The 24,960-nt window shown below is 40.6% G+C and overlaps 1 protein-coding gene across 1 annotated transcript in view; it reads right to left on the bottom strand.

The window, feature by feature from the left end:
- ca16b (carbonic anhydrase XVI b) overlaps positions 1-24,407 on the bottom strand; it is a 114,915-nt gene extending 90,508 nt beyond the window's left edge. Inside the window, exon 1 of the mRNA XM_085274514.1 lies at positions 23,308-24,407. Within this exon, the coding sequence (XP_085130640.1) occupies positions 23,308-23,392 (85 nt within the window). The 5' untranslated portion in view covers positions 23,393-24,407. The remainder of the gene's footprint in view (positions 1-23,307) is intronic.
- Positions 24,408-24,960: the final 553 nt, after the last annotated feature.

Genomic DNA, 24,960 nt, shown 5'->3' with positions numbered 1-24,960 from the left:
TAATATCACTTTTCAAATGCAAAAAAAAAAAAAAATCTATTCATGTGGGTTCAATCATCACTTCATTCTCACACAACACTTACTAAAGAGTAAAAAAACAAAACAAAAAACATTTAGCACTTAGATCACAACTTAAAGTGGGCATCATTTGCTCACTTGTACATCCCTAGTCTCGTTTGGTCTGGGATTTTATTTGATTGTTAGGCAGTGATAAAATGACAATGTTTGGATAAAGCTTTTTCTTTTGGATGAAATCATAAATGCTACAAATGAGTAATTTTAGCCTATTCATAGGCTGCTGCTAGGTAACATGATGACATCATAACATAATAGGGACAGGAACCTTCAGGGGCCTAAGCTGTACCTGAGCGCAAGGTCTGACTGTGTTCACAGATACTATAACAGACCATCAGACAGCATTTGTGAAAGGTTTTTTGTTTTGTCTTGGTTTTTAAGCAGACACTTTTCCCCTCAAACAGTGCTTTGTTGAAGCACCTCTTCAACAATTTTAGTTTCAGCCTCTCTAAGGTCTCTCTCTCATGAAAAACCTGGTGGTGGGGGAGGCTGGGGACAGTGCCACTCTAGCCCCACCCCTGAACCGTGCCTAAAGGGTGTTTTTTGACCATAAAGTCCATCTCCCAAGAGCGACTCCCGGTCCCCACCGGCATGCCTACACCACAGGATCTCTGCGGCTGCATGCAGGAGTGAAGAGAAGCCCAGAGGCAACAGACTCACTTGCCTCAGGGGGCCTGTAGAGCAGCAACAGGAAGGGAGATGAAGAGCAAAAGCCGACAGCCAAATGTCACGTGCCGTTGAAAGCGGCTGGTTGAGAGACCCTGACCGATTTGGAGACAAGGGCGGCTGGAGGTTATCATTAATAATCCTTTCACAGGTTGAACTGCAGAAATCCTATGACTTTTAATTCTTCTGTATGGATCTTGTTGACCAAGTGACTCTCCCCCCAAAAAGTCAACTTGGCTGGAGCTGAACAAAACAGGTTGGGCTTTCAGGGAGCGGCAGAAGTGCACCACTGTAAAGAAAAGCACTTGCTTTCCAACACAAGAAATTATCTTGTTATTACAATAATCGTAAATTAAGTGAAAATTCCATGAATCGCTCAGCCGTATAAGAGCTAGTGCAAAGGAAGAACCCAGATATTTCAACACAGATCTGGATTACACAACTGGCCTTGTTGGCAACTGTGCTCTTTTAGCTGGTCCATGTGTGCCACGCCAGTGAATGCAAAAACGAAAAGCTGGTTATAATAAAGCAAGAAGTCAAAGACAAGAAAACATAGCAACCCACACCCAGTATTTGTTTATTGGTTTAAATAAAAATCAGTCTGAAATGACACAATTTCTGACTGTCCACTACCATTACACTTCAGACAAAGCTCTGGCCTTTTTCTTTTTTTTTTTTTTTTCCTTTTGTTGAGGGGACATTACCATCAAAAATAAAAAATAATCCACTGTGTCTTCAGTTCCTCAGATGCTGAGAGTGCACTAAGACTCAATTGCATTTGCTACTGAAGCCAACAAAGAACATTTGGCGTGCTCCGCTCGTGGCAGAGACGTTTTAGAGTTAGCAGAAGCGGCTCTGGCAAGTAAATAAAGGGGCAGCCTATAAGGCAGCTGCTAATCCTTTGAGGTTGAGCCAAACTAGCCGCAAGGTGGGCATTATGCAAATGTGTAACATAGTGACTTAGATAGGTCTCAAAAACAAAATAATATGGACACTTTAAAAACTCTGTGCATTAGCTGCCTAGCATTATTTACCAAAAGACTGAGAAACAGATCATATTTGTTTTAATGAATTTTCTCACAAAAATCACAACAAAAATAAAGCTTTAATGTCTCAATTTGCAACACAAATGTGACAGGATTTCCCGGCTCTTACTGTATTAAAAGACGCAACACTGCATCAGGATGTCGTAACAATAGCTATTTAATATCACACTTGTTAGTGTTCTCATGAGGTTAAAGGAAACTTTGAAACAATAGCAGAACTCCCCGGAGTCCTGAAGCCGAACCACATTTAGACAGTGAGTTGTAGTTGGCTTGATCAGCATCGCCGCTCATCGAATGAACACACACACACACACACACACACACACACACACACGATACACACACACCCCTCCAGCCACTTAAGACAACCGGAGCTCTTACTAATAGTTGCATCATTACCGAGGATTAATTAAACTAAGCACAACTTCAAGCCAAATCTTTTCTTGCACTTAAAGCCAGTGCATTACTGTCTCCAAAATTGGTTTCCACTAAGGCGTGAGCTACATACACACCATTTTCCAAATCAAATTCATTGCTTGGAGGGAGGTCACAGAGGCTACATAAGGAAAGGCATAAACAGCTTCTTTGTCTTTGTCAGATGTAGCGATTTACCACGGGGAGTCACGGGTTAATAACAAGTGTGAAACAGAGAGGCAGGGAGTCTGTGAGACTTGGAGCATATTTGAAGGCAGGTTGTGAAACAGGAGGGCTGCACCGTCTTTGATCAGAGAGCATAGGAGACAGCACCATGTCAACAGTTTACACACATCCATGTCAGCCGTCCCCTGTGGGCAAAGGATTAAAGCCACAGCATCTCTGATAGAGCAGAGCAGACAACACAGTCGGTGCTGGGCCTGAAGGAGACTGAGGAGAACCGTGCTGCAATTAAACAACATACTTAAATGCGGAAAGCACATGTGGAACACAGGTAGTCAAATAAGATATTTTATACCATATATTTTTGGCCTGCATCGCCCCACCGTGTGGAATCTCACAAAATAAAGGCTTCCAAACAACTACATAACAACAGTACACTGTGTAGCCTACAGAAACATTTTTCCCCCCTTTTTCATCGCCCCGAGGGCAGTTAAATCATCTGCACCACCATTAAGCCCTACTATTTGTTCCATAATATCACACTCAACAACAAGCCAAGAACCCCTGAGAGCTCTTGAAAAACAGGAGCCTAACAACAACCACAGGAGCATTTAACTTGCATTAGTCATTGGGGACAGAGATAAAAATTCAATCTCATCACCAGCATTAGTATCAGGTATGTGAAGGATAGTCGGGCTAGCACATCTATGTCACCAAGAGGATTATTTGAGGATGGATTAAGCTATCAAATACATCCTGAGTTGCAATGTCTGTGTAATTTGGATAAACCGTGACAGAGCGCTGGTGTGTTTAATGAGGTAAATTCTATCATCTATGACTGAAATGCACAGCGAAACTATCTCAGTTTATTACTGTAATTTGCTTAATGCAGTCAATTAATAAACTGACAAATTCTCTGCACAGATAGTTTTTGTCCTTTGCCTGTTATCGAGGCAATTACACATCGTATGGAGAACCAAAAGTGCCAAAATAAAATATTAATCTTTTTTTTTAAATCATTAATTTTCTCATATTAATTAAAATATCAGTGCATTAAAAACATGTTGAATTGTTTCACTATTTAATAAATTATTTCATGGTTCCTGTACAACATGAAATAATTTCAACTGTCACTGCAGCTCATCAGCAGACCCAGAAGACTATATAGCAAGTAAAGACAGACCATTCCCCGATAACGGTCTGATACAGTGGGTATCCCAGTGGTATAGACAAGTTTGAAATACTACTGTTTGTGTCATCAAATACACTTGGGATCTTTTTTTAAGGTCAGAATCTAGTGGCTTAATCTTTAAATATCTAAGCCTTTATTCAAAAGTGCTGCGTTTTCAAAGGTATCAGGTCTCATCAGCCTAACAGCCAGCTCGCCTCTCAGCTGACCAGGTGGTCAGACCTCATGATACCCACCAAGAAAAGCCTCCTCCTGGCACACTGTTTTCACAACCCAAACACTCACTCAGCTCTCAGTGGAGGGTGAACACGGGATATAATTCACTTCACCGGGGAATTATGCTTTCTGTGTCCGTGAGGGGCCATTCAGGTGCTGGTGTCATAAATTACATCATTAGACAGTTAGCACGAGGGTCCGTGTGCCGGCCTGTTTTATGTGATCGCGCAGACTAATCTGCGGATAATTGACTTTACAGTGCAGCAATTATGCGCGATCCTCAGGCGGCACTGTTGCTGCAGATGTCGGACTATAATCGGAATGACTACTCGGCCTTCAGGTCTCCAGCCACAACAGAGTATAATCTAGGCTTTCAGATGACATCTAACAGGTGATGTATGGATTATTGCAGTGTTTTATTTATTCCACAATAATTACATTTGGCCGAGTTAATCATAATGTTTCTCCAGAGTGCTCTCAGTACATTATTTCATTAAGTTCAGATGTGTTATATTTGTTTATAACTGTTTACTTTCAATTAAAAAGTGAGAGTAAACATATTTTAAATACAAGGAGGAAAGAGTATTTTTCACCAGGAGCACAAACATCCGGACCAGGATGTTAACGCTGCATGTGGATATTCTGATGACAAGCCTGCTCCATAAATAATTATATTATCTCTTTTTATTATTTATTCAACTGTATTCTAAACACCAGCTGTCTGTTAAAGGTTTTTCTACTAGAGGTAAAATGAATAAATTGTTCTTTGTTTTTTTTCTTCAATGAGCATTGAGTTATGTAAAAAAAAAAAAAAAAAAAAAAAAAAGTTTTTAATGAATCTGCTGTTGATTAATCAGAAACACTGAATTTAACATACCAGTGTACTCCAGTCCAGTGTTTGACCTTTCAAAATAATTTCATATTAACCGGCCATTTATAGTTGAGCATTTTGCTAAAAGCTTTACAAAAACGTATATACATTTTAAAAGAACACAGGTAATTAGATCTCTTATGTGCCATTTTCACTGTAAAAATTAGTCAATAGTAAAAGAGGCAGTAAACTATGCAGTGAAGCCACGCTGATGTTATAAAAGGATGCTGCTGTGTTACTGTGAGCCGTCCTCAAATCTGGACCCCTGAGAGTGGTTGTCAAGTAGAAACTAGAAAGTATGCAAATACAAACTCTGTACTTGATATTGAGAAACTTAAATTAACTAAAAGGCATAGTGTCCACTTGATTCCCCGGCAAAGTCCCCTAACTTTGATAGCTGACCCATGAAATAGATTCATGAAGCAATGCAGCACAGCAGGCATAACATATATTTTTAAATATTGGAAATTCTTAATTTATGTAATTATTATTAGTATTACTTAAAAAAATGTTTTTATTAAAAATAAAATATCAATATTTTAATTGGTCAATGGTTCATTAAGCAATTTTATTTAATTAACAGCATATTTAATTATGAAATTATTTAATTTTGAGACTCTTAGCTATCCATAACAGAAAACCCTGCCAGATGATATTTAAAAACAAAATCCACACAAACCCAAGTCATGCAGTTTCATTTAGTGCTTCCAGAAATAGACGACCAGGCCCGTTTTTCATGATGTGTTTTGGTTTCATCTAACGTAAAAATAAAGATCAAATGTACTTGTACTAGTACATGGAGAGCCTTCGGGTAGTCTATCATTTGTTTCGAACCTCAGTGGCAGCGTTTGGCTTTAAAATATAAACCTGTCAATATTCTATATTTTAGCCATTAAAGGCAAATCCCATAAAAACACCAAACCCTCTAAAGCACCGACTCTGTATGTTAGCATTTCAGGCTTTACCTGCTGAGAACAAACCAATTACACAAAACACCTCAAGTTTTTCAGCAAACTTGAGTCATTAACAGGAGGAAACAGCATATTAGTCCAGAGCTATTTTCAGTCACAGATTTTGTTCGCTAATATTTACTCCAGCAGGACAGTGTATGCGGGTCTGACGTAAAATAAACTGCCCGTGTTCGTGGTAATAATGAGAATAAGTCACGAAACAACAACAGCGTGGCTTATTGATGTATTTTTAATTAGTTTTGACAAAACTATGCTGCAATATGCAACATCATGCTTTGAAAGCTGAGACTATATTTGCTAGTAGGATCAATTTAACACTGGCCTCTCCATGGGATTTCTTGAACATAAGAGAAACAAATGATCAGTCTTCAAGGGCTGCAGCGATTTAAGCACTCTCTTACCAACAACTTAACCTTAAAGGGACAGTTCATAACAAAAATTTAATTTACTTAATTTTCTCTGTAGCCTACGGTGCCATATATCCTGCTAAATCCTTTTACATCGAACAGTTTGGGAGCAGGTTATCAGGTGATGGGAAGAAAACAGCACTAGCTCGGTAGATTGTTTGAGTAACCAGGTCATTATTTCTGGAAAGCGATTGCTGCTGAGTTTTTACTGCTCCGAGCATCACGAGGCATTTAGTTCCTTTATATTCAAGAGAAATAATCTCTGCAGCTGATCTCTCCGAAGCTGGGGAACTTGCATTGTCACAATCTAAATGGATAACTAGCATCACAGGCTAGGGGGGAAAGATATGCATTTTATTATGGGGAGAATTGTTGCTTTAAAAACTGAGAAAGGCTTGTTCCAATCCCTGTAGCATCCCCGATGTTACCCTACCCTAATATGCCTGTTTATTTCAACTTAATTATCAAAGGAAAAACAACTTGGCTCACTTGCACCATTTCATTAACATAGTGTGTGTCTGCCTCACCATTTCACCAGGAGCTTTTTAAAGAAGGAAAGAAAAAGAAAAAGAGAGAGCGATAAGAAAAACACCTTTTGGCAACAATAACATCCCAGAAAAGTGCGCACTTTGAGCAAGGTATTTTGCATCACCGTCATAGCCCCTAATGGATGCGCCGATGTGTTTGAATGAAGTGGATACTGTCCAACGAGTGCGTCAGCACTGATCCATTTTTCATATTCTCCTCCACATTTGTCCTGCTTTAGATTCACACAGCGACATACAGACATTTTGACAGTAGTTGTTGTGGGAGAGGGAAGCTTCACTTCACCCGCCCCCATTTTCTCAGCCATCCCCCTAATTAGAGGGAGAGAGAATGCATATAATTAAATGTACTAATTAGACAAACTACAGCCTAAACAACTTTTACATTATTCTGCCTGAATTCAGACTCACGAGAAGCGAGCTGCGTTTTTACAGGCATCATGAGTGTCTAAAAGGCTAGACTCGCGCATGCAAAATCTCTATCTATATAAAAGGGAAATGTGTATTCTGAAGGAGACAGCTGCTGTCAAATGGAAGGACATCTGCTTCACTTTCTGTTTAACGGATATCTTTTCGCCAAACACACGTACATTTCAAATGGCTCTTTTTTTATTTGATATGCCAAGTACCTCAGTCTATCCGCAGCGCACGGTGCATAGTTCCACATCAAGCCACAGTGGTAAAAACAAGGTCGGCAATCTGACTGTGAAGCAGAGAAAAATAAGTGGAGTTTGATCTTGTGAGATCATGTGTTTCTCATTCCTCGGGAAGCGGTCACACCAAGACCTCAGGAACACGAGAACTGCCAAGATCAGCCAAAGATATGGCGCACGGGGAGCCAGGCCTTAGGGCTAAGACATCAAACTCAGAAATAATAAAACAACAAATATAATCCCAATGCAGATATTTAGAGCTACACAGCTAAAAGCAAATGAGCAGCTTCAGCAACAAGGACACCGACATCCTTGGGCAAGAGAAATGTAGTTGTAGTACAGTAAAATTAAGCCCATTAGTCTGGTGCTAAAATTGTTCCGCGACTGAAATTTCCAAAATTTCCCTTGACACCTCTTTTTTTTTAATGCATATTAGCATATCTGTTAACATGTCCAGATCCATCTAGCTTCGTGTTCATCATGTTAATTGACAGGAAGTGCAGCCGCACATTCAGTACATGGCTGTTTTGTCAATGCCACACAGAGTGCTGAAAGCCTAAAACGCGGCTCCACGCCGAGTTGGAGAGACGGGCAGAGATGGTGAAGAGACAAAAACTCGCAGCTCGCACGAGTATACGAAAGCTATCAAAACGCACACGACGGTGAGCATTGTGTGCATTATGGACCGCCTCCCAAACAGAAAACATTTTTTGTTTGTGTTTCATTAGGAAACCTGTACAACAAAGCAAGCTGAATAGGAGGAAGGGCAAAGGAGGCCTACTCGACTTTCTCATTATGCCACACTTGCTCTGCAGTCTTGTCTGTAAACTTCTCGGGCGAAAACTGGGTAAGGCCATCTCATTATAATCAAAGCTCGCAGTTTATGCGCATGCATTCCTAGCAGTTTTTCGCCAATTAGAAAGATATACTGTGAACATCTGTGTCACTTGCGTTTTAATATTATATAAGTTAGAGGTGATGAGGCCTGAGCAGTGTAGTGTGTCATGTGTTAAACCTTTTACCACAAGAAATAAGTGAGAAACGCAGTACATCAAATGTCAGACTTTGATAACGCATGTGGGCGAAAAGGTCTAGATGAAAGTCTCCAGTGTATTTAGGCTTCCTTGAAAATGGAAAAAAAAGGGGGAAAAAAAGAACAAAGTACACATCCTGACATTTATTCTCTACTCATTAGATGCCGGTAAAGAATAGAACTGTTCTATTGTCTGACCAAAGCCGGCTCTTGCGAATTAAAATTGGACGGCTTCCTGTGGGGGATTCGGTGTTTAACATTGCCACTTACAACCAGGCTGAATCTACAAGGCAAATCTATAGGGCAAAGCTAGTACAGTGAATTAAGTGCATTAAGAAGCCAGAGTGTTCACTGATTGAGTGCATCAGGGCTTCTGATGAAAACCATTAACAAGATTAAAACAAATTCAGGCCTGCGACCTTTACTAGACCAGCTATAGCTTGTTCCTTTCACGGACTACAATAAAGCATCCTCAAATGTGCCTCCACACACAGTGGCAGGACTGGACATAACAGCTCTGACAGTGTCAAGAAAATTTACTGTGTAAAGTGAGTTTTCAATTTTCAATATGTGGCAATTGGATCACTTAAGTGCCAAGAGCTTATGAGGTCATTCCTCAGGACACAGTGTGCAGCCCTGCATGAATTGTCTAGTTATTGATTCTGAAATAAATTCAGCTGCCTCTGGTGGATGCATTACACTCCTCGCACATTACTGGTGTTCCTGAATGGTGATGCTTGATTACTGGTAATATAAATGGGTCCATCTAGGAGCATGACACCGACACCACCAGGCCAGATATTTGATCGCAGTGACTGTAGGACAACCTAGCATGAAAATGTATGTTGGCATAGCTTCACGAGGATGATTTAAAGACAAGCATCTACAAAACAATTGTCAATTTGAAAAATATTGCCCGAAATTCATTAAATAGTTTGGAACTAAATCAAATACCTGTAGAAATGTGCCTAGCACCGATGAAAAATACCCAACCTTCGAGTTGCTAGCCAAATGACTCAATGTTAACCATAAATAATAGCAACTGCATAGGGCCTTGCATCACTTCCAAACAGACTTTGTATGCCTGCCTGGGGCCATACAAGCAGTCAGACCTCCTCCTTCCCCCTTTAAATGCTTTTTGATGTTGGGCTCTAATCAATACTTGAAGGCTGAATTTAGAAACGATAAATAAAACCATGAAGTGCAATGCACTTGATACATCTCCAACGCTCTCTCCAGTAGCCTCGCTAGTATGCAGTGTCGACTATTTGCAGTTCATTAGGTTTTTACCCCACCCTGCATGCGGTGTACAACAACCATCGTGCACTTCCTCAAATATTCAGTGTATCAGTCTGCTGCTGCGCTACAATGTATTCTTTATATAGTAAAATAATCCTAATGAAAAACTTTGGTTTGCTACAGCAGGAAGTGTGCATTAGCCCATTCACTGACGAGTCCATGCAGCCATTGAACAGCATTTCCAATTACAAGTTTTCTTACTTAAACTTCCTGCATGATAGGGTCAGACTTGTCCCGTAGATTTCGTGATGCATGCTTTGGTCACATTCATCTAATGTCACTTTGTAATGCGCTAATTTCCAAGAAATAACATGCTTTAGAAAATTTAATTTTTCCCTCACATTGAGACGTCCTCAGTTCTCTGTTCCCATTGTTACCATTTAACTGCAAAACTGCAGTGCTTGTTTCCAGTAATTACAAACTGATTGATTTTGGCTTTGAAATTAAATTTTTTAAATTTCTAAGATAATTTCAGAAAAATCAAAATAAAAAGATACCCTTAGAACTACCTGTAGTTTTATTGGGAATGGCAATAAAGCTAATGAATTCTAAAGTGGCCCCTTACTGGCTCAGCATCCAAAGCAGTTTATTTTTTATCCGCGATCTTAAATCTTAAATTTAAAGCATAACAGGTCCAAACAATATATAAATGCTGATTAACTTGGGAGGTATTACACAGGAATCCGAGTGGCATGCTGCAATAGGGTGGCCGCTAATTAGCCAAAAGGGATTACAAGACTGTTAAAGCACCAGTCATCTATGCCAACATATCAATCATGACAAATGAGGACATCTGCTCATAACAGCTCCTCGACATTCACTCTTTTTTTTTTGGCCTTGTTTTCATATACACCAGCTTGGTGATTTTGGTGCCTAATCATTGGCACTTTTCTGTTCATTCAATGTTAGTCTATCAAAAGACCGCCATAGACTTTTTACAGCAGACTCACTAAAACCAACATGGCACGGATGTAATCTACATGTAGAAAAAGCTATTTAAGGCTGATAAACAAGAGATTCAGAGCACAAAAGAGCAGGCAAAAACAAACAGCATTCAATTGAGAGGTACTTGGCTGTGACTCAAGGTAATGATTCTAATCAAACAGCATTAGAGCCAGCTCGCACAGGCATTTAGTTGCAGTTCTTATGACCGAATGATATGGTCCAGAAAGTGGCTGCATGTGCCAAATTCCAAGTTGACATCTTTAGATTATGTTAAGATATATTTCATCAGCATCCCTTAAGCACGAATGACAACCATCCCAGTATATTTATAAAGCTGGAAACTGGGCAGTGTTTGCCATCATCTCTCTAAATATTGTCATAATAATTTCCATCTATTGACAAATTTATGAAGCAACTAATTGCTGCTCCACCACCACTACACTGCTACCCTTCAAATATGGTGGTGGAGTTCAGCAAAATGGTGAGCCTTGCAAGTAGTAAGCTGAATACCCCCTAAGTGCCATCATGCTTATTGGAAAAAGTACTTTAGTCAGTCTATTCAGAGAATATTCACATGCTTAAATACATGATTAACCTTTTATCTCAAAGCGGCAACTTCCACTTTAACAAGAAGACACTCAGTAATGTTACTGGTACCATAAGGCCTATTCAAAGCATTTAATTCTAAACATTACAGCAACACAGATGATTGTCTTGAGATCTGAGAGGCTGAAGCAGCAGAGTGGTTGCTAGCTCCCACCTGCTTGACGCTGGCTGTTAAGCGTGGGGACAGATGATCTCTGCAATCCCTGAGTGATTAGTGGTTACCTTGGGATGGATCTGCTCTGCTTCAGTAAACACGTGCGTTGTTAGGCTTAGATTAGCTGTGACAATAACACGGAGCAGCTATCACACTTTCAGTTTATGCCGGTGTTTGACAGATAAGCGGACACACGAGAATTTGTGCGACAGCGCAGCTCAAACTATCCAGGGTTCAAACAGAAGGACTTTTTTTTTTTCCTCCTTTTTTGGTTTTGATAAATGTTCGATAAATTCAGCTGTTTACTGTGTTGTCATAAAATTTCACTGTCTGGTGAATATGAGAGTTGTCTTTGTTGAGGAAGCATAAAACAATATCTTTCTGAAATATGGAAATGTCAAACGTAAAGGCCACGGTATTCAAATCCCTAGTTAATTAGGGTCCTACTACCAGGAGTGTTTGTGTTGAAGTACAGAAACATTTGCATTCCCCATAGGGAAGCGTGTCAACAGGATCGATAGCGTAGACTCTAAACTCCTGGTCTGACTTAAAAAAGCCTCCAACTCAGCAGATCTTCTCCCCAGGAATCCCCTGAAATTAACCAACACCAAATTTTCCCCACTAGCAGCCTATGGTACTTATTTACAATATCCATTTTGTGAATGAGTGAAACATCCAAAAGCAGGCCATGAATAATGATATATTATGTACCTAAAAGTGGCTTAGGACCACCACAGTAGAAGATGGTTAAAAACCCAATTACCCTGAACCTTTTACCTGTTGGTTTCTGGCTGAAAAGAACATCGATCTCATTCTCAACCCAAAGGAAAGAGCCTTGGGACTCATCTGTTAAGGTGTTAACTTAAGGAGTTTAATCATCATTACAACAATGGCGATTGTCTGCCCAAAAAGATTTGGGTCAGATGAAAGCACAAGGGGCGCCGAGCCAGCTCAAACTCCTTAAACAAATAGGTTTCCGGGAGTCAACATTGTAAAAACGGGGCAAAATAAACAATACCAAAATTTTACGTCATAAATCAAGAATGCCCACAATTACGTGTAACAGTTTGTGTTGCCTCTAATGGCATCGTTTTCATTAAGTCATTTACTTATGGCTTTGATTTTTGTAGTCGTGGTGCTCCATAAAAGCAATCATGAAAATGAAGGCATATATAATATATATATGTATATGTATATATATGTATATGTGATGGCTATATAATACAATCAGACTAACGTGGCACCATGTCAAGCTTATGTTAATGTTCATTTGCTCTTCCATTCAAATAAAACACTTTCCCATCTCGTTGAAGGTCAAAGGCTGAATGATGCGTACAATTTCATACACAAGTCCTGCCGTGACCTAAATTTGAACTAGCAAAAAAAGAAAAGAAAAATGTCGCGCTGGCTTTCTATAGTTGCTCACGATAACAAGAATATAATTTATGTAAAGGTTAAAATGTAATTCATCACACACACACACACACACACACACACACACACCTTGACTCTCATTCAACAAGCTTATTTTGCATTCTGCCAAGCACTCTGAGCTTGATAAAACATGCACCGCCTAATCCTATATCTTCAGTGATTGTCGCCATAATTCATGACAGGGAAAATGAGCCTCGTGGAGGAGATAGCCTACTTTTGAATTTGTTTTTTCCTCGCCTCAGAAAAAGACAATCTTGAATGTAACCCACATTTTAAAAAAATAATAATAAAAAAAAAAAAAAAAAAGAGCAGAGAAACACACCAAGTGTGCACAAAGGAAATACATATGGTCTGTTGACACACAACACTAAGCAGCACAAAAAAAAAGCCCCATTGTTTCCATTCTCCACAGGGCAACACTGACAGACAGTTCAGCTGTAAGTAAAGCCGACACGGTATCACGTCGAGGCAAGATTTTTTATTTATTTTTTTTAAAGGGGAAAGAGGACACGGCGACGGAAGGACACAGGACATTTATTGATATAGCCAAGTCCTCCAGTGCAGCAGTAGATGTCCTTCGGTGAGAGTGCGTTATTGCCTGGACATTAATCACTATTGTCATGAAGCACAAGAAATAAGTACACGAGTTTCCCCGGCAGCATTTTCCCCCCTTTCTTTTAAACCCGCCTGGTCCATTCCAGTGCGCGTGTGTGTATGCGTGCATATGTGTATGCGCGTGCATCGTCGGGTGTTGCTAGGACAAATGAAATGATTTGGAGTGAAGTGGCCGTGAGTCATTCTAAATGATTAAAATGCTACTGTGACCAGCTCCGAGTATCTTGGCTGAAAGAGTGAGGGAAGTCAACCATACACGCACCAAGTAATGAAGTGATGACTGATTGCCTTGATTAACATAAGTTACACAAATAAACAGTTTAATCACCATTAATATCAAATTACAGTAATTATCTTATAAAATAAACACTCTTCCCAGAACGTTGAGCTCATATTGAAATTCTCCACTTCAATATTAATTCCTGCAATTTCAGGCAGGGCAATCTCACCCTCAATGTCAATGGAAGCCAGTGAGCTCAAATACACAAGGCCTTTCCGCTGTGTTTTTACACCAGATCAGTCTCTGCCAGACAGAAAATGTTGGGGGGGGGGGGAGATGCCTATATTTATAAGAAACAATTAAATTCATACTTAATGACGCTTCTCTTTTCTTATTAATTTTCCTCCGGTTTTTGTGGGAGGAGAAGGAACGCTGCAGTCACACTTCCAATTAAAGGAGTGGAAGTAATAAATAGAAGTAAAACAGTCACAAATTGTCTCCAGCCACATCAATTTTAAATGAGCTGCAAATGTGTCTTCAATACGCCTGTAAAACAAAAGGAAATCCCAAAGCAACTGACAACAATATTGGAAATGCAGTTGCTAAGAACAGAGTGCTCGATGATGCTCCATTTCTGAAACTTACATTAAGCACTACAGAGACATAAAAGAGCCGTGGCACAACTGCAAATCGATGAAGCTGTATCGAGTGGACAAGAGTTGGCCTTGGCACTCAGATCTACAGTCAGACACTTTATTAGGTAAACCTTTCTAGAAACGGGTTGCACGCCCTTTTGCCTTCAGAACTGCCTCAATTCTTCATGGCACAGATTCAACGATGTGCTTGGAAACATTCCTCGGAGATTTTGGCCCACATTCATGTGATAGCATCACAGAGTTGCTGCACATTTGTCGGCTGCACATTCACGATGCAAATCTCCTGCTTCACCACATCCCAAAGGTGCTCTATTGGATTCGGATCTGGTGACTGTGGAGGCCATTAGAATACAGTGAACTCATTGTCATGTTCAAGAAACTAGTCTGAGACAATACCGGCTTTGTTACATGGCGTGCTAGAAGCAGCCATCACAAGATGGGCATAAAAGGATGGACATTGTCACCAATACAACTTAGGTAGGGCTGTGCTATTTAAATGATGCTCAGCTGGTACTAAAGTGGCCAAAGTGTGCCAGAAAAATATCCCTCACAGCACCAGAAGCTTGAACCGTTGATACAAATCCATAACGGTTCAGGTTTTTATGCTGTTTAGATTAAATTCTGACTCTACACATTTAAATGTTGCAGCACTAACAGACCTGTCAGACCCATTCCTCTATTCTTCACTGTTGTAACACATCCTTCCTGCCCTTAGCTGACCGGGACAGCACCCAGTGTGGTCTTCTGCTGGTGTAGCCCAACTACATCAAGATTCGATTTGCTGTGCATTCAGAGATGCTCTGCAGTGTGGCAATTCTCCTCTGAGTTTTAGCTAACTAACATCAAACAATGGTATACCAAGTCGTGACTAAAGGATTTCTTTTTCAAAAAACAGCAAATGTATATGGCACTTGTTAAACAGAGCAATGAAGACGGTGAACTAAAAACAGTGTTATTTAAAGGGTTAGCGAATTTGGTCCAGTTGAAATAATGATCTGCTACCTGGTGGCTATCATATTTATATTAGCCTGAGAAAAACACAGGATGAGGATTAATACAGTCTCAACGAAAGTACACGTGGATTCCTGATTGACAGAGACAATTAATGAAAGAATAAAATGAAAAATTCAGACAAGAAAACTAAGATGACCCCATTCACAACACAAGGTTAGTCATTAATACGATGCTGCATGGTTTGGATTACTTGCTATATAAAAGTTCTGATCCTAAGCTTAATGTCATCTTAATTTGGCGAGAGAGTGATTCTTTCCTAAAGATTAAAAGGAAAACGTGTGCGCATGGGACACTGAGAGAACATAGGCTGTGGTGTACACCCTGTGTTTTTAAAAAATTTAGCTTAAAGACATGCTGCGCATGAAGAGTGCTAATAAAAAGCTGTAGAGGCTGAGAATGACAACTGAGTAGTTTTAGAGGGCTCGTGTCTACTCAAAACACAAGAGACAAAGCACTGCAGCACACTTTAAAAAAAAAAAAAAAAAATCCAACATTAAAAAGCCTCCTCCAACTCAGAAGCAGCTTGGACCCAGAAACGAGGTCAATAAGTCATCACTTAATGAGCAGATTCCACAGATTGACAGCTGGTAGTTAATCAACAATAACGTCCCTAAAAAAGGCAGGGAAGAGAAACACCCCAGCTACCAGGAACGCAGATAATGCGGGCTTTGAAACCCACATTATCTTTTTATTAAACAAACCAGTTTACTTAATAAACCATAAGTAAGGAAACACATTCAACATGTTTGATTAAACAATGTGTAGGGGGGGAGCTCTAAATGTAAACATGTCTTTTGCTTGCTTGTTCTTTGAGAAGAAGCAAAGCTTTTCTGCTTCAGAATGCACACAGTGTGTTAGTGCTGGTACTTTTCCACAGGAGAAAGCACACTTTAACATAAAAATGTTGGTAATCTGTGAGCACTGATAGTTTAGACAGCCAGTATTTGCAAACCTTCTACAATCTCAGAGTGATTGCAGTCAGTCCAAGTGAGATGGCAACTGTTTGTAGAAATATCGTCTCCTTTCAGGCGACCTGGTCGACCAGCTTGCAATCAAAAGTGGTTGTGAGTGTGCAACATCAACAAACTCTGGACAACCATTATAGTCCTCACAATTTTCAAGTGGTCAGAGAACGGGAAATATTTTTAACTTAATACAATCACCATCCAACCATTTATTATTTTTATTTTTACTTTTTTTGTAGATGCAACAAGGATGCTGTCCTCCTAGTTTTACTCATAGGACTGAGTCATTAGCTTCCTCTGAATAGCTTTGTCAAGATTAGCGTGTCCAGTGTTGGATGGTTTTTTTTTGGATTGAGCCAATTTAACATAAACCTAGTTACATGTGTGCATCAGGACAGGGTCACCCCAGCTTAAAATGCACAAGCACCAGGTGGTGATTAAACACTTCAGCATGACTGCTCAGCATATAGTTATGGTAATGAGCCTGGAGTACCTTACAAAAAAACAAAAACAAAAAAAAAAACATGGTTGAAATAGTTTTCATGCCAGTCCTTGGTGTGGGCTTTTTTTTTGTTTGTTTGTTTGTTTTTTTGGTACAAGGACAAAACCTCTTTGGTGGGTGCTCGTATGTTTTTGTTGTTGCTGTTTTCCTATGCAGGAAAAACCCTGGATAATCTTAGGCCTGTTTGGTGCTTCTCTGGCACTGACAGCTACAGCGCTTGTCACTGTGGTTATTCTTCACTAGCTCAGTTGGCCTCTCCCTACCGGCCCTCTCCCTGCCTACACTTTCATAACAGTGTGAGCACACTGACACAATGACACACGAAACAGTGCATTTAGCTGTTACTGTGTTCAAAAGATGAAGCGGTCAATAGCCATTTAAGTTTAAAAGGAAAAAAAAAGGTGTACAATAAGAAGTAGAACGAGAGAGAGAGAGAGAGGAGGATGTAGAAATCGAAAGGGAGGCCTGACTTATAAAATTTGGGGGTTTATAAAACTGACCGGGTGCAGGGGCTGGCAGCAAGACACCCCTGAGCCACTGAAGAAGAAAATAATCACAAGTGGTAGCAAAGTAGTTGCGAAGCAGTGTGCAAGTGGAATGCCATGTGTCTATACATACTGCCTGTCCATTGCAGGCAACTCTAAATTTTTAACAATGAGCTGACACACTCTCGTGAGGTGAAACGGGAAGCAAGAAGTACATCCTCTCACACTGAGCTGAAACACACCATGGACTCCACACTGCCATTTTGCTCTTGTCTTCACTTTCTTCTCTTATAAATCTGAGGAGTTTCAGTTTCAAAGGGAGGGATTCAAATGCACTACTATGCAGGCTCACGGGACCAGCTGCCAAAACATGGAACCAAAAACCTCAGGCTACAACTGCACCTTTACATAAAATCTCACTTTTAAATGGCTCAAAACACCGAGCTCCACCCAATCCCTCTCAATGGTTACTAAAGTACACGCTTCGTTTTATATGCATCTAAATGTAACAATTTATATAATAGAAAATGACCAATTTTGCCCGCCAGTGCTCGTGGCACTGAAACCTAGCCCAGAGATTAAAGTGCTTCGCAAATATCAAGTCCTGAGTCACTGTCAGTCTTTACATCAGTGAAAAATTAGACCAATTAGGACAGCACATAAGGCTGACTAACCACACTGCACCAAATGAAATCACGCGCAGGGGCGACTCACTGAAAGTTGGCAGCACCAGTGCTAGGACGGGGAAAGTTCATCTTGCGCCCTGATTGGATTTTCAGCATTTCTTGGAATTATTTTCACATATGAGAATATGATGGAGTGCCTTTCAATTTCATTTCACAATGACTATTCCAGGCGCACAGAAAACGTATGTCTGGTATTTTCAGTACATGACCAAACGCTTCTAAAATATAAAACAGAACAGAACCGAAATAGAACAGAGAACAGGCACAAGATCTATGTGTGCAATATTAGCACTAAAACTGAAAAGTGTATATATAATATATTCATGCATAAGAAATGTTCATCTTAAAACTGACACGATTCCTCAAATGTTTGTGAAAGTCAGTCTCATTTGTCCTCACATCCCTTTAAAGTAACAGCTTCTTTTAAAAAAAAAATGTAAATGTCCTTTAAATGTCCTGCATTTAACATAATTGTCCTATTACTCCAACTGTGCTGCCGCATAAACAAAACTGACTCTTAATAGCAAGTACAAATTCTACATGAAACTGTGGAATAATAAAAAGGTAGCTCATTTCACAGGTAAATGAGGAACATTTTTCACAGATGATCAGTTAGAGGTTACACGCTGGGGTGCTTTCTGCACACCACAATGGTTGCCGGTTGCTAAGTTGGCTCCCTCGTAGTTCAAGCAATCACGGTTCAAATACTTTTACCAACAATACTGCGTTCTTGTTTTAAGGCCCCCCCCCCCCAAAACTCTAATTAGAATGACAGATAAGCTAGTCATTAAATTTAAAAGCAATAAGCAAAGGATGAGCATCACTAGCAAAGGGATAAACAGCGAGTTATCTGCACACTGCACACAAGTGAAAAGTGATTACAGTTGCAATGTTTCCCCATCGGAGCATTTAGTGGGTGGCACAGGCAGCTGGTGGAGAGACAACAGATAACACTGCGCTGAGCCCATCAAAGATTGAGAATGAGCATATGTTACTGATGCTATTTAAAAACCACGAGAGTCCGTTTTGAGACGCGGTGTCAGTACTGTACATATTGAACCAGCTAGCCAGAAAAAAATATATTAAAAATACTGAGGACCTTGATGATAATGATGCTGTTGCCAGCTTCAGTGATGTCCAGACAGCTGGCATCCTGCTGGCCCAGCGGTATATCAGGACCTCATTAATTAGATTAATAATTTGTTTGCTCGGTACTATTCTATTTGCAGCAGGCAACAATGATGTTATTTGAAAAGGGTCATTTTTACAATTCAATACCTTTGAAAACATCCATTAAGCCGCACATGGTTATTTTTTAAATCTTTTAAAAGGTCCTTTCTCCTCTCCCCCCCTGTGTAACCAATTATTCCACAGCTGCATCGCAAGGCTGTATTACACACATATTTAAGTGAATTTCTATAATTACCAGTGAGCAATTCCTATGATGGATGCAGAGGTGCAAGTCCAACCACACACCATACAGTTTCTTTTTTTAAAAACACAATAGTAAATAATCTTCTTATAAGTCTTTATATACACCGTTTTACTGAAGAGAATTACATTTTGGGTGGAGGTGGAATCATGGTGCTTGCATTAGTGAGAAAAGACATGCATAACTGCCTTTGTATCCAAAGAAGAAAAAAACCCGCATAGGTTATCATGAAAATAAATCGGCCCTGACAGCCATTTGTTTAAATCTTGTATCCTTTTTTTTTTTTTTAAGCAAATAGTTTCTCTTAACCTTTTAAAATTCATACTTTCACGTTAACTTCGGCAGTAACGTCTTTGTAAACCAGCCTAAGAATAGCAGAAGAACACAGATGGGAGAAACTGGAGGACTTATCCTCCCCCAACTTCAGGTGGTTTCTCAGTAAGCCGGTGCGGTCTTAATGCCGTCTTTTGAAACAACAGTGTTGTCACGACACAGGAACTGATATTCAAAGCCATTTGTAAAACCACGGGGCTGACGATGGCAAAGGACTTTTGAATTTCAATGAATGATATATACATAAAGATGTAGAGGCCGGTGAGTAAGGGAGAGGAGGTGGGACCGTGTGGACACTATGGTGTATGTGTCAACTCCCTGTTGGAGGGAGAAGAGAGGAAGAAAGTGCAGCTGGTACCGGTGTATGGCTATTGCCAAAACACAAGAAACCGTTTTAACTATTTAGAAATGATGTATCCTGATGGCATTCCATATTCAAGACACTGAAAATTGGGGCCTTTTTAGCCTACTACTTAATAAAACAGCTAACTGAGCACATGAGGATATGGAAGTGTGGAACTGAAGGATCTTGGGGCAAGAGAGAGAGGGGGGGGGGGGGCAGCGAGGAACCATTCTCAAGTGTTACATCACTGCTACTTTTCTATAGAGGGTGATTGGTGCCACAGGAGCGGATCCATTAAACAGTTACAGACACTAATATGCTTGTACAGCGAAGCCATTTCCATGCACGCACAGCAGCTTTGACCTTTGACATCGCCAAGGGAGCCGAATGCAAATGTCCAAATCATTAAATGGTTTTTACCCTGCCAGTTTAAAGAATTTCCATAAATCGTTGGTTGTCATGTGTCCTGCCTCAAGTATGCTCTATCCTTGACAAAAATCAAACTGTGCATTTTCCACTACTGGGAATAAATCTGATGTAGAGAACGTCCTTTTGAGTGTTACATATATTTAAAAGTTCACACCTGTCCCTGATTTTTCCACATTTTCTGGAGGACATATGTGTAAACAGCTTAAGTATTACAGCACAGATGATGGTGGAATCTATAAAAAATGTGTCTGTTTATGGGTTTTTAAATCTCTGAATAGCTGTTTACGAACCACATCTGTAAAGACAGAACAGGGATGTCACCAGAACCGATACTTACAACATCTTTCAATAATTCTGAAAAGGCAACGCTACTCATTGGTTTTGTTTTGGGGTTGTTTTTTTTACGTAACGTAGGTACCAAGGCTGCAATTCTTCTGGAACTGATGGGGGCAGAATCCACCTACAACTGTTCTAACCCATTGTTTCATACTGAAGAAGAAGAAGGAGACACCCCCAGCCCAACAAGCACACCAAAAACCACCTGTGAAAGATGGCAACTAGTGTGCTCTACCTCTAGCTACTTTGCTGATAAGAAAGGCAGTATCCATGTTTGTGTAGCGATCCTGAAATGTTCGAGGCTGATGGCATTGCCGTTGTGAAATCTGCCACATTTCATAAGACTGAACTGTTTGCAATGGCTAACATTAAAGAAATGCTTAAGCTAATGTAACTATTGTTGTAACTCATTGTGATGCTACTAGGCTACCCAGCAACGATCCTTAAATTTCAGTCTGTATCCCATCAAATAAAATATAATGTAAATATTTTTAAAATAAACAGTCTTTGACCACCATCTTATTGATTTGAAATGATTTTAAAATAAAGGAGTTAATATTTAATGACAAGGGATATTCATTTTGTTTGTCTCTTTTTTTTGTCCATGGTATCAAATTGGGCAATGAGAATCATATAACTCCACTAGCACTAAAAACTACATTTCGGATATATGACACCTAGTACTGTGTCTTTAAATACCTTTAAGTATGGGAATAAAAGGGTAACAATGCTCACAATATCATACAGTAGAAAAATTATCCAATTATCCTCATGATGAAAGCTGAGTAACTGAAGAAAAAAAAAAACATTTGAAAGGGGAAAAAAGGGGAATGGTGTTCATTTATGTGGTTAGTCATTCAATACTATTGTGTTAACCTTATTAACATGCCAATTAGCCGATTCGTTTGCCCCGCTAGCTGCCACTATCTGGTGAATTTCGTTCACTTTACATTTATCCACTTGTTAATGCACTAACAACAGAAGTGATGAAGAAGAGACGCTCATAAATCAAATTGCCAGGAAACTGAAATGTTGGTGTCAGCTTACAGATGCATTCGTTGTCCAATACCTACTTCTAGTCCAATCCGTTCATTTATGAGCAGCTGTCTTGGCATATGTTGGCTTACAGGTGCCAAACAATTGCAATGCACCACTCCCAGAGATACAGCTGTTGTTAAGAAACATATTTTCATGTTGCAGTTTGACCACTGAAAAATCTGATTTTAGTTAACCCCCTACCCATCACAATTTAATGGAGCGTAATAAAAAATTAAAACATAAGACGTGTTTAAAACTTACATCAGCTGTTTTAACTGTAAAATCCACGTCACTCTTGGCCTGGTATACAATACAGATATCATCCTTACCCTATCAATAAATCTGAGGGGCCATGACGCACAAAGGAAAAAAAACCTTCAATATCTTAAAGTGTGTCATTCCACTGATTGTTTTGATCCATCTTAAAGGGGATATAAATCAAAACCTAATCACAATCCCTTTGACATTTGACCTCAAACCCAGCATTAGCCTTCACTCCGGCCTCCTCTGTGATTCCTGAATCTAAATGAAGTCCAACCTCCCCCCAACCACAAAGAGCACTTCGAGTGGGAAAACAACATTTAAAAAAGGGACACAGGCTTCACCACAAGACCCAGTGTTGCACCACACTCAGCAACCTATGACATTTTGTCATTTTTCCCACATTTAATAAAACATACTGAACGGGTGGCTGAAACAGCTGTGGCAACGGATACAACCCCTTAAACGCTTAAAAACGTCAATATTTAGTCATCCCTGTCTCTTTTCCTTTTGTTTTTGCACAGGACAAGCAGCCTACAGTCCAGACCTGCATTCGTACTCCAGTGGCATTAATCGCCTCTCATACATGCACATCCATCCACGAACCAACAGCGCTAACTATCGTCCTCATCCTCGCCTCTACCTACGCACATGACAGCGAGGAAAAGCACATAATATACCGCCACATAAACTAAAAGCACAACTACTGTGCGTCTGTAAAATAACTTATTAACCCCGCGATAAAACTGCAGGGCACCCGGATAAATCAATCTTCGTAACCCAACGTTAGAAGGGGGAAAAAAAACACCAACGTGGAAACACCGGGCATAAAGTATAGCCACAGGAGTGCCTCCAGGAATGTTATTGTGCATTTCCATACATTCATATACCCCGAATCGCTCTGTGCGACTAGCCAGCTAACGAGGGAGAAGGGTCAAACGGCAGCTCGGAGACTAGAACCGGCTCTGCTTGAGTGTTCAGTGTGGCGTTAACGCAGGGATACTTTGCGCCATAGTCTCGCTGCTTAATCAATAACATGCACACAAATCACGCAGGCTAAACGTCTCGGCGGCTGGACGTTGAACTCGGCTCGGCCCTGAAACCGTTAAGCTAAACGTTACCCTTCATCTCCACAAGCAAAACCTTTATCCGTTTACCCTTGAAAATATAAGGGGAGGGGGTAAAAAAAGAAAAGGGGGAGCTAAACTAACACTGTAGCGCGAGGCACCGGAGGAGTTGGGCTGAATAAAAATGATAGCTAACGCGTGTGTTTGCGAGTACTTACCAGGCTGACAGTCTTTGTGTTTGGGCAAGGTTAAAAACATTAAGGATAAAATCCACCAGTAACTCGGTTCCCGTATTCTCCGCATGTTAGTCTACTCATCGAGAGCAGCAAGAAGGCAACGGGTGACAAAGTTTGTCTTTTTCTTCTTCTTTTAAAAAAAAGAGAACAACCAGAGAAAGCGAGAGAGAGACAGAAATCACTCACACGCACACCACCTAAGCTAAAACGAAGTTGGCACAGTGGCCACGAAGGCAGAGCATCAAAGTAATGGTTGGCGGTCAGGACAGTCACTGCTTTTTCTTCCTCCCCCCTTTTTTCCTTTTTTAAAAAGACAAAATTTTTCGCCTCCGGTCTGAGCACAGGCTGCTCTTAGCTTCGAGGAATACAACGTTACGCACGCTATGGCTGTGCAAAAACAGTTCAAAATCTGTTGTTGGACTCCTCCGTGTGTGCAGCTGCGGGCTTCCAGATAGCGACATTCCCGAAGTGTAGCGAGGTCAATCGGCGATCAATCGCGGTATTTAACTACAGGAGGAAGAAGCAAGGGGGGAGAGAAAAAAAAGTGATCGAATAATATTGACTACATGCGGTCATTATTAAGTGATTATCCGCGGCGTCAGCGAGACGAAGCCCGAAGCAGAAAAGTGGTGCTGGAAATGTCCCATTCTTCCATCCAGGAAGTAGACTAGCGGTCAGGCGTGCACGGATATGTGGCTACTGGTCTGGTCCCATCCTACCGGACAGGCTGCGTGTGTGCAAAAGAGAGCGAGAGAGGGAGAGGGAGTCTGCACGGGGCGGGAGCTGAGAAGGGAGAGGAGAAGACGCGGGGGGGAGGCGGTTCTTGGATTTGCTGAATGCAAAATGACTTCTAACGGACCCAGAAGCTGGTTTCTGTCTAGGGTGGCTGTGATAAGAAAGACTTCAGAAATCGAGAGCTTATGTCCACCATCCACGCGACACTCCACTGCCTCTTATTAAAAAAAAAAAACAAACGTGTTTCATCAAAACATGTTGCATCAAACAGAAATGTTGTTAGATATCTATCTGAAGCGCGGAGGCGGAAAACATAATAGCCAACCGGCTAATTCCACTGATTGCACCCCACCAATGCTGTCCTCTCGCAGTTTCGTTGCTTCCTCTCAGGTCCTATTATTAAAATGACCCCTCTGTGGCCGCGCAGTGAGGGCCCCCTTGCCTCCTGCTGGCAGAACTGTGAATGGAATACTTTAGCAGCAATCATCACCTGGAATATCCTCTTGTGCAAGTGTGTACTGATTGGAGAATTATGCATCCACTGGTGATACTCCCTTAGGTAAATGTGTAGTCAGTGGTGTTCTTGCAGAACTATCCAGCTGGACATTTAATTTGAGGAATCTGATTAAATTTCTCATTTAATTACCCAGTTCTCTGCAGGGCCATTGAGGACAGTCACAAGGGCCCTTTGCTTTTAATGTGGGCCATCTGCTTCCTCTCCAAAATGCCTACCTTTTCAAAGCCCCCACAGCCTCCTGGGCATCCTCGCATGATCCTCCAGGCTGCACTACCTCCACGTGAACAGCAAAACACCATCGTGGTTGACAGTTACTCCAGACCCTACCGTATTCTCACTGATCAGGTGCAGTTAACCTGAACAGAAGTTTACGATTACATTTT

The sequence above is a fragment of the Mchenga conophoros genome, linkage group LG5, assembly GCF_057382185.1.
Source record: "Mchenga conophoros isolate Kocher_MC1m ecotype Shallow Benthic linkage group LG5, M_conophoros_male_GT1.1, whole genome shotgun sequence".
Lineage (NCBI taxonomy): Eukaryota > Metazoa > Chordata > Actinopteri > Cichliformes > Cichlidae > Mchenga > Mchenga conophoros.
This window is presented reverse-complemented; position numbering and strand designations above follow the sequence as displayed.